General features: G+C 36.2%; 2 protein-coding genes across 2 annotated transcripts; both read right to left on the reverse strand.

Moving 5' to 3' along the window:
* Positions 1-4,176: 4,176 nt before the first annotated feature.
* On the reverse strand, positions 4,177-6,978 carry LOC116109626. The gene is made up of 6 exons (XM_031395852.1): positions 6,619-6,978; positions 6,171-6,369; positions 5,992-6,068; positions 4,730-4,805; positions 4,419-4,551; positions 4,177-4,324 (listed from the first exon to the last, which is right to left on the reverse strand). The coding sequence occupies exons 1-5, from the start codon at positions 6,976-6,978 to the stop codon at positions 4,466-4,468; spliced, it is 798 nt and encodes a 265-aa protein (XP_031251712.1). The 3' UTR covers positions 4,177-4,324; positions 4,419-4,465.
* On the reverse strand, positions 6,624-9,228 carry LOC116109644 (ankyrin repeat-containing protein C6C3.08-like). The gene is made up of 6 exons (XM_031395871.1): positions 9,077-9,228; positions 8,491-8,988; positions 7,594-7,740; positions 7,284-7,420; positions 7,132-7,185; positions 6,624-7,046 (listed from the first exon to the last, which is right to left on the reverse strand). The coding sequence occupies exons 1-4, from the start codon at positions 9,210-9,212 to the stop codon at positions 7,335-7,337; spliced, it is 867 nt and encodes a 288-aa protein (XP_031251731.1). The 5' UTR covers positions 9,213-9,228; the 3' UTR covers positions 6,624-7,046; positions 7,132-7,185; positions 7,284-7,334.
* Positions 9,229-9,535: the final 307 nt, after the last annotated feature.

Raw genomic sequence — 9,535 nt, forward strand, 5'->3', positions numbered from 1 at the left:
ATATTCAATCCAACAACTATTAATTGCATTAATTGTACAGTCAGATATTCAATCCAACACCTATTAATTACATTAATTATAAATTGCAGAAAGTTTAGAAAGGCATTTAATTTAGAAAATTTAGACAGATCCATATACAAATTATTAGTGAATTTGGGCGACAGAAAATAAATGAGCCTAGAACCAATGAGAGAGAAGACAGGAGAGCTGGGCTAGACCATAAATATTCAATCCAAAAACTATTAGTTACATTAATTATAAAGTTAGATATAGTATAAATAATTAAATATATTAATTTATAGTATTAATGACTTAATATTTTAGAAATTTTTCGAGAAGATTTGTAGGTGAAGATCGAGAAGAAAGACAGAGAGAGAGAGAGAGAGAGAGAGAGGGAGAGAGAGAATGCCAAATCTCGAGATATTCAGGTTTGAGGACAAAAAATGATTTTGGGCTTTTGGAAAGATGGGTCACTTCATCTCATAGTTCGAATTTTGGGTTGGATTTTGAATAGGGAAGAAAGAAGAAACAAAGTAAAAGGTTCAAATGGTTAAAACAGTCATCAAAATTACAAGATTTATCAAAGTCATAAAGGGGATATTTTATGTTTCAAGTATTTTGATCGTACTTCAGATCCATATATAAATGTTTGAGCGAGCCTAACCAGATGGATGTCTAAAGTAGAGTTTGTTTAGATGCAACAAGTGACTTATCAGTCACCAAGTCAAGCCATCTTCATAGGCTACCAAACATTAAATATTCAAACAAAGTAAAGCCCATTAACTTAACCCATTATTCCAAAAAATGCCCATTTACTTGACCAGCCAATTGGCAAAAATGGGAAAAGCCATATTTTGATTAAATTTTTCTTTTTATGTATTTTTTATTAATCCAATATGCCAGTTTGATTAAATTTCCATATATTTTTAATCCAAAAAATGGCAAAAAATGGGTTGGACTCTTTCCTCTCATGAGCGAGCTTTTAAAAGTAAGTTCTAGGCAAGTATCATGGTATCAGACCCGGAGGCAAGGGAGGCTCTAAATCCTATTTGTCCCACATTGCCAGAGGGAGCCTCTAAGCCCCTGCACGCAAGGGAGACTTCAAATCCTATCTGTCCCATATCTCCAAGTGGCTCCAAATCCTATTTGTCCCACATTGCCAACCTAGAGCAAGCTTTTAAGGGTGAGTTGTTACTTATTATGGTATATAATATATGTAGTTAGGTTCTCTCCTCTCTTGAACTAGTTTTTTAATCATTTTCTAAACATGGAGTTCCGTTTAACCCACCTTACCATTTTGTTATTAGTCTTTCTAAACATAGAGAGTTAGATTTAATTTCAGAAGTCTCAATCATAACACCAGTACACCACGAGTAAAGCATAAAACCCCTAAAGTTAAACAGAAAATGCCACAGCAATTTCATTAATTTCTAATAACTTAGGCCTTATGGCCTAGAGACATGTAATTCTTAATTTTTCATTTACTCTCATTTTACAAATAAACCAAAGGGAAAAGAACGTGTAATTTAAAGGTAGTACCGTTAAAGTAATATACTGTTTTGTAGCTCTTCTTGGGAATTACTTGGTTGGTTGTAGAATGCTTGGTCCGTAAGTTGAAGAGATCATCTCAACCAACAGAGGACTGCAAAAGAGCAAATAAAGATACAGGGAGACAACCAAGAAGGGAAATTGGAATGATGGTCCATTTTCATGGATGGGAAAGAAATATGTAAATGGTTGCACCAAATGCTACCATCATGCTTGCAATAGAAAAGAACAAGGTGACTAGCCCAATGATTAACTTCTTTGGCAAGGACTCCAAAAAATCTTCTTCTGCATAATGCGAAGTGAGGATTGCCAAGAACATCAGTAGTGAAGCAGTGGAAGTAAAGAATGCAAATGCATCTGATATGACAAACACTATGAAAGATGGTTTGTGCAAGAAAATGGGCATCCCTCTTGTTGGAGTTGGGCCTAACTCCTCACCCAAAAGGCCTTATTGAGTAGGAGGATTGCCCACTCTTATAAACCTATTGGCTTAAGTGTGCCTAGTCGATATGGGATCTTCAACACTCCCCCTCACGGTCAAGCCCATATGGTCTACTTGCCTATGAATGGAGGTAGTTTGGCAGCCCACCGCTGGTCAATCACTCAGCTCAAATGGGACTGGCTTTGATACCACTTGTTGGAGTTGGGTCTCACTCCTCACCCAAAAGGCCTTATTGAATGAGAGGATTTTCAACTCTTATAAACCCATTGGCTTGAGTGTGCCTAGTCGATATGAGATTTCCAACAATCTCTTTAGCAGAGTCATTGCCACCCGATATTGTGAAAGCTGCAGCAAAGACTACTGTGATTATGAGTGCAGCGACAACTGTGCAGGACGAAGCAGTCTCCTTCATCCATTTTTCACCTTCTCTGATTAAATTGTTGTGTGATTCGGTAAACACTTGTCTAGGAGTTTTATTGGACTTGTTTCGCTGTTCTTGACGAGATGGATGAACAAAACTTTCCACAGCCTGAACATATATACATAAAACCTTAGCTTAATAGGTAAGAAAATGATGGACAATATTAAGGACTACATGTTATATATATTTTTTTTCTCATTTTTTTCATGAGTTTCGAGCCTTAGATTGAAGAGTTTCATTGCTTGGTTGGATGGTCACCTTAAACCATTGTAGCTCTCTCTGCATCTGCAATGCGGGACCCGGAATTTGATTTGAAGGAACAAACCTCCCGGCGGAATGCAAAATGTTGTCTTTTTTATCTCTCATGTCGGCCACTTTCTTCAGGTTGTCGTCCCATGTAAGTAAAATATTTTTTCGATTTACAAACCAAATACTTTTTCGTGGCGATTTAGAATTGCAGGTCGAAATATGTCATCATCATCATTTTTAGCGAAAACAAACGAGAAGAAATAGGCCTTCATAATTTCATTGACAAGCTCGTAAATCCCTAATGTTACGGCTGTTAAAACTGGTGTACGTAATGGCTTTGCTTCAGCACGGCTCCAAATAACTCTGTTATGACACATGGTTCTGACTATTTCATGTGCTTGCATATTCGTTAACTTTTTATCTTGTATGCTCTTGGTGATTGAAACTGCATTTAATTAAACTCTACTCATTTAACAAGCTAGAGACTTTCTTTCGAACTGCTCCTTTAATTAAGAGTATATAATTGAATGCTTAATTACCTAAGTGCATGAGGGCATTCCAGAGCATAATATATATTTCTTGGCGCAAAGCACCTGCTATAATTATAAAAACAAATGGTAGCATTCAATATCATAATTATAGGAATGAAGAGATATTTAGATGGGAGTTTGTTAGTGTATGTGCCTTAAAACCAGTAATAGATGTAAGGTTTGGGGAAACATTTATATATAAATTTTGTAATGTTTTATCATTAATAAAATGACGATTATTCTATGATACTTTATGTCATCAATATTTAATTAAGTTGCGTGTGTCTCTGAGCTTGTTCTGAAAAGAATCCTATTTTCAAAGAGTTTGAGAATATAAGTATCAGGATTCTTTCATGTGACTTGCTCTTAAGTATGTTCTTGATCAGATGTGATAATAACTGAGGGCAATATTATCGTAAGATCAGCTTTACTATGTGCTGCCATTGATTAGTATGAAATGTTGATGGTTGGATGATGAGACTCATATCATAAGGGTACGAGTAATGAGGTGATTTATTAGAGAATGAAGCATTGAACGTGCCTGTTGGACGATTGATCACATGGGCCTTCGACCGCCTTGGGCCAACAAAACAATTCAGTGTAGCGATATCTGCCTTGCTCAGGCCTTCGACCCACTTTGACCGGCAAATAACCAACCATACACATGCATAAGATCAAATCAATATCACGAGGAGGATGGGTACTATATATGGTGGTTTGAAACAACTATTATCAATATACATGCTTTCAACTCACAACTTTTCATAAATTTCATGCCTTCATTCATAAAGAAACATATAACATAAAATTCACAATATACAATATGAGGCTAAAAATACAAGTTTCAATAACAATTTAGCCAAATTTTTGTATTATCAACAATTCTTGCCCAAGACATATGAAATCCAATCATTCTCATATCAATTCTCAAATCTAAATAATAATTTTGTATTAAACACATTTCCATAACAAAAATCAAAGGAGTTAAGCAAATTAAAACATTAATAATACTAGAGTAAATCATTTATATAATTTTTTACTAAAAATAAAAGTTAGGGTTTTGGATTTTCCACTCACTCTCGTGAAGCTTGTCCCAAATAACGAAAGCCCTCAAAAAGCTTGGTTCTCCTCCTCCTATTTGAACCAATTCTTTGAAGAAATTAGCTTAAACCCTAAACTTACGAAAATGAGAGAAAAAGGATAAAAATTTACTCAAATAAAAGCTTACCCACGGATAATGTACGCCCAAAAATCGATTCTCTAACGAAAATGGGGTCAAAACTGCCCTTCTTTCCCTTTTCTTCCTTTTCCATTCTCCTTTCCCTTTTTCTTCTCTCCTTCCTCCTTCCAGTCGACCGAAACTGGATTTAAATTGGGTGAGTAAAAACTATCAATTTGCCCCCTGAATTTTTGCGCTACTTCTAGCATATCAGTATTTTATCACAAAAGACCCCTAAATTATTGCTATATTATAAGATCCCAAGAGAATTAATATTTTTACTTACACCCCAAAATAACAAAGAAACTTTCAAAACTTACAATTTAGCCCAAATTCCAGAATGTTCACTGCCCCGGCGAAAAATTGTTCTGCTGTAGCTCCAAAATCTGTAAAATTCTGTATAGTCCCAATGTATTAAATATTTTCACTTGGACCCCAAAAAAATTTCTAAGAACTTGCAGTTCACCCCCTTTTTCACCCATTCCCAGCAACATTTCAACTCAACCAAAATTACCAACATGGAAAAGTCATCCCTTTCCAAACCAACCACTAAATATCACACAATACACCAAACATTAAAACTTAAGTGATTGAATTTTTTCTACCCTTTCACAATTGCAAAATAAGTTAAGAGTGAACATTCTACACAAACCATTTCACACTTCAAGTTAACCAAAACACTTCCATTTATCAATCAGACAAACCAATCCCACCAAATTGACTAGATTTCTCTTTATCAACTCAAATCAGGAAATCACAACCAACCAACAAAATCTTTTAATTTATCCAACATAAAAAAAAAAAAAAAAAAAATGAGAAAACATGCAAAAGTCATACCAATGCATAAATATATACAACATACATGAACACAAAGTGGTACGGGGGTTACATGTACTGTCAATGTTCACCACCACACCAGGCATGGTGAAAGCTAAGGCAAACGCTACTGTAGTTATGAGTGCAACTACAAGCGAGCATCATTGAGTATTAACACTCCCTAATGCATGTTTGATGTGAGATATGTGGCGTTCTCCCCCATCCAATCGTGTGACCCGTCCATCTCCTTTCGAATGGACCCACTATCACATGTGGACACCCCTCTAAGTGGGCGCTTGGTAGGACATCGAAAGGTGGACTGAGTTTGCTTTGATACCATTTATCACAGGTTGAGAGTTTCACACCTAAAATGCTACAACATTAGATAGAGAGACTCACCCCATATAAGCCCAAGACCTCCCACATGTGCTTCTAATGTGGGATTCATGACAATAAGCCAACCTAATTCTTATTCTATAAATACAAGAAGAAATTACAAAAGAGAGATTTCGTGTAGCTCCTTTGGATAAAATTACGTCCTAAATTACATATTAGTGGTTTAGGAAATGGTTGGCCAATAATTGGATGAAAAAATTTCAACCAAGAGAGGAAACTGCAATCATGCAAATAAGATCACTGGGAGACAACTAACTGAGGCAATTGGAATGATAACCCCTTTCCATGAGTTAGAAAAAACAATGTAAAAGGTTGCACCAAAGGCTACCATCATGCTTGCAATAGAAAAGAACAAGGTGATAAGGCCAACCATTAACTTCTTTGGCAGTGACTCTAAAAAATCATCTTCGGAGTAACGTGAAGTGAGGATTGCCAAGAACATCAGCACTGAAGAAATGGAAGAAAAGAGTGCCAGTGCATCCGATACAGCGAAGACTATGAAAGCTATGCTCTGCAAGAAAATGGGTGTCCCATTCTCTTTATTGCCACCTGGTACAGTGAAAGCTGCTGCAAAGACTACTGTGATTATGAGTGCAGCTACAAATGAGCATGATGAAGCAGTGTCTTTCATCCATTTTTCACCTTTTTCCACTAATTTCTCGTGTTCTTTGGTAAACACCTCTCTAGGAGTTTTACCGTACCCATTTCGTTGTTCTTGAAGTGATGGATGGACATAATTTTCCACCGACTAAGCATAAAAAGAACAGCATATAAATAGCAGTAAAATCTGATTATGAGAAAAAAAATCTTGGACATTATTGGTTATATTGGAAGCACTACAAGAATATACCTAATAAACCCAATCAAGGCGGGTTATAAATGATAAAGAAAAGAAATTAGTCATTTTTGTAGTTCTATTTAGGGTGAAACAATGAGTAATATCAGACTTTTATTGCATGATTAGATGATAGCTATATGCAGAAGATAGATATATCACCTTGAACCATTGTAACTCTCTTTGCATTTGCAATGCTGCGCCAGAGACTTGACTTGAAATTACCAACCGTGCAGTTAAATGCAAAATGTTGTTGGTTCTTTCATACTTGTTGGCCGCTTTCCACTCCCATAAAAACGAGTCCATTTTATTTACTAGATTAAAAACTTTTTCCTGGCGATGTAAAATTGCAAGATGAAATATAGCATGTCGGTTTTCATTCCCAAAAGTGTAAGAATAGAAATAGGCCTTCAGAATTTCACGGACAATCTCGCAAATCCCCAATCTTGCGGCTGTGAGAATTGGGTTGCACAATGACTGGGAGGCTTCTTCACTACTCCAAATAACTCCCTCATGACACATAATTCGAACTATTTCAAGGGTTTGCATGTGCATTAACTTCGTATCACGAATGTATTTGATGCCTGGAACTGCAGTTCAACACAAATCAACAAAAGATGGCTCTTGGAGTACCCATTTTAAATAGAAATGATTCTTTAAATGTTTAATATTTACCTAAATGTGTGAGGGCATTCCAGAGCATAATGTGTAATCTTTGGCCCAAAGCACCTGTGACATACACAATAGTAGCTTTTGATTAGATCATAAGTTAATATAATTACTAACTTAGTATATGTATGAACTCAGATAGAAGGTGATCAACAAACCAAATCTAGTGAGGATTTGTCGAACGATAGATCCAAAAAAAGTGAATTGTTTTACTTCTTTGAACTCTCAATTTGATTCTCTTCATCTCCATGCACATTTTCAGGGTAATGAATATGTTCTTCCTGTAAAGGAATCCCTGTAAAAATACACATGCAATGGATTTTTAATTTGATGTACTTGGTTATCATGAATGCTAGATTACACACCATACGGTGTGAGGCTGCAGCTGAACATATTTTATGAATTCCTCAATTAAAAGACTATTCGTGTTCATATTTTATGAATCTGAGAAGATGGTGAGTAACGTACAATGATAGATTAAGCGTCGCCAAAAGCCAAACCCACTCCCACTTTCAAATGCAAGAGGCTTATTAGCCAGCGCTTCTAATATACTTCCTCTGTCCTCAGTCTTAGATATTAAGTCCGGATATTTCTTCAATAAATCAAAAGCTGAACCTGTAGATGGAGTTGAAAGAAAAATTAAGATCATCTCTTCATCTTAGTTCTGAGTTTTTAAAGATCTCATGAAGGCTGTACATTAAAAACAATTAAATATAATCTAAACATATTTATTGACAACTTATTTAAGATATTTATGTTGATAATTGCATGTCGTCTAATTATTTAATCAGAAAAAGTAAATTCCTATTATATAATCGAAGAGTAAATGACTTTTTCCCACCCAAGGTTTGCCTTAATTACCTTTGCTGCCCAAAAAGTTTCAAAATACCACTTTCCAACCTAAAATTTATAATCTGTTATTACCAAAAATACACTTCACTTTCTCAGGTGACGTTTGACGAGCTACCAGTAGCTAGGATAAAAGGGGTTTTGTAGAGTAACTAGGGTTAAAGGGGTTTTGTAGAATGGAGACCGATGGATCTAATGGTGGTGTCCGATTGAATCTTCGTTGCCGAAAATCAGCTAAGAAGAGGAAACCCTATTTTTACGGTGACAGACAATCGACGAGAAATCAAGTACTGAAGTGAGAGAGATTTTGTAGAGAAGAGACCGGAAGTTCCGTAATGGTGACAGAGATCATTTTTACTGTTAGAATAGACCAAAATCGGCTTTGGGTATTAATCGAATATAAACTTTGGGTGGGAAAGTAGTATTTCGAAACTTTTTGGGTTGAAAGTTGTTGAGGCAAACCTTGGGTGGGGTGGGGATACTCTATAATGATAATCTAACAGGGATAGCACTTACCATAGAGTCCAGAACTAATCAAACTTTTTAGCAGTGTAACGCCTTTGTCATCATTCAAAGGAGCAGTTGTCACTTTCAGTAGATATTGAATCATCTCCTTGTGGCCACATGCCGCAGCTCGGTGAATCGGAAGTAAACCATAGATGTTCGGAAAGTTGGGCAAATCCTTGTTCCTATCCACAAAAGCTTCTGCAGCCTTTTTATTTCCGAACGAAGCAGCGCAGAACAAAGCCGTTCCGCCATACCGATCTGTCAACTGTTCTAGTTGCTTTGGAGGGACCTTTGAAACAAGCTTCTTGATAAGCCAAAAGGGTGTGCCTAACTTCCGAGTAATTATGTGAAAAATGGTCTCCTGCCAATGTACTCTAATATTGGCTGTCAAGGCATCAGAATTTAGCCTTATGAAATCATCTACACTTTTCCAGTCATTTTCTTGTAAAGCCTTGTATAATTTCCTGTACCGAACATGATCCTTAATCTCCTCATTAATTGGATTCACTATAAATTTCAAATTTCCAACACAAATACTCAGTATAAGAATTTAAAAGTAATACTGAAATACTATCAGTGCATGTATTCAACTTACTTTCTCTCTCCGGAGGGTCATGACTCCAACTACTGGATTCATCTTTACCGCTGAACTTCATCTCTTTGTGAGGTTGAACATGCTCCAGTAGTTCACTGCTCTGATTGAAACCGTTATTGGTGACTCTTTGCTCCATGTAAGGGATTTCCTCCCTTTGCATCTTTCTCAAAAACCAATGTGAAGGTGCCTGTAGTTAGTCAATAATCATCCTCTTTACTTATATAATTTATTTATATTAATATATTATTATTTTCGGTGAGTGGATGTGGTGACATTATCTTTTATTTTGCTGGACACGTTAGACCTTTGCTATAATTGAATCGGACCCGCTCTATCTAATTTTCCAAAGGAGTGGATCCTCCTGTATTAATGACTTGACACATGCTCTTCCAGGAGGCTCGATCAGAGGTGGGTATTTGAGACTGGGTTCAAAAACTTAGTCTAAAAACCTGGTCTTAG

Source organism: Pistacia vera, unplaced genomic scaffold, assembly GCF_008641045.1.
Source record: "Pistacia vera cultivar Batoury unplaced genomic scaffold, PisVer_v2 Contig586, whole genome shotgun sequence".
Taxonomy (NCBI): domain Eukaryota; kingdom Viridiplantae; phylum Streptophyta; class Magnoliopsida; order Sapindales; family Anacardiaceae; genus Pistacia; species Pistacia vera.

Excerpts from the sequence above, each read along its gene's own strand:
- LOC116109626 (XM_031395852.1), bottom strand. The coding sequence starts at position 6,978 with ATGTGTCATGAGGGAGTTATTTGGAGTAGTGAAGAAGCCTCCCAGTCA. Across the intron at positions 4,806-5,991 it reads CACTGCCAAAGAAGTTAATG|AATTTTACAGATTTTGGAGC; the intron begins GTTGGCCTTATC and ends GGGACTATACAG. Across the intron at positions 4,552-4,729 it reads TCTGGAATTTGGGCTAAATT|TTTCGGTCGACTGGAAGGAG; the intron begins GTAAGTTTTGAA and ends ATTTAAATCCAG.
- LOC116109644 (XM_031395871.1), bottom strand. The coding sequence starts at position 9,212 with ATGGAGCAAAGAGTCACCAATAACGGTTTCAATCAGAGCAGTGAACTA. Across the intron at positions 7,741-8,490 it reads GATTAGTTCTGGACTCTATG|GTTCAGCTTTTGATTTATTG; the intron begins GTAAGTGCTATC and ends CTCCATCTACAG. Across the intron at positions 7,421-7,593 it reads GCGACGCTTAATCTATCATT|GGATTCCTTTACAGGAAGAA; the intron begins GTACGTTACTCA and ends GTATTTTTACAG.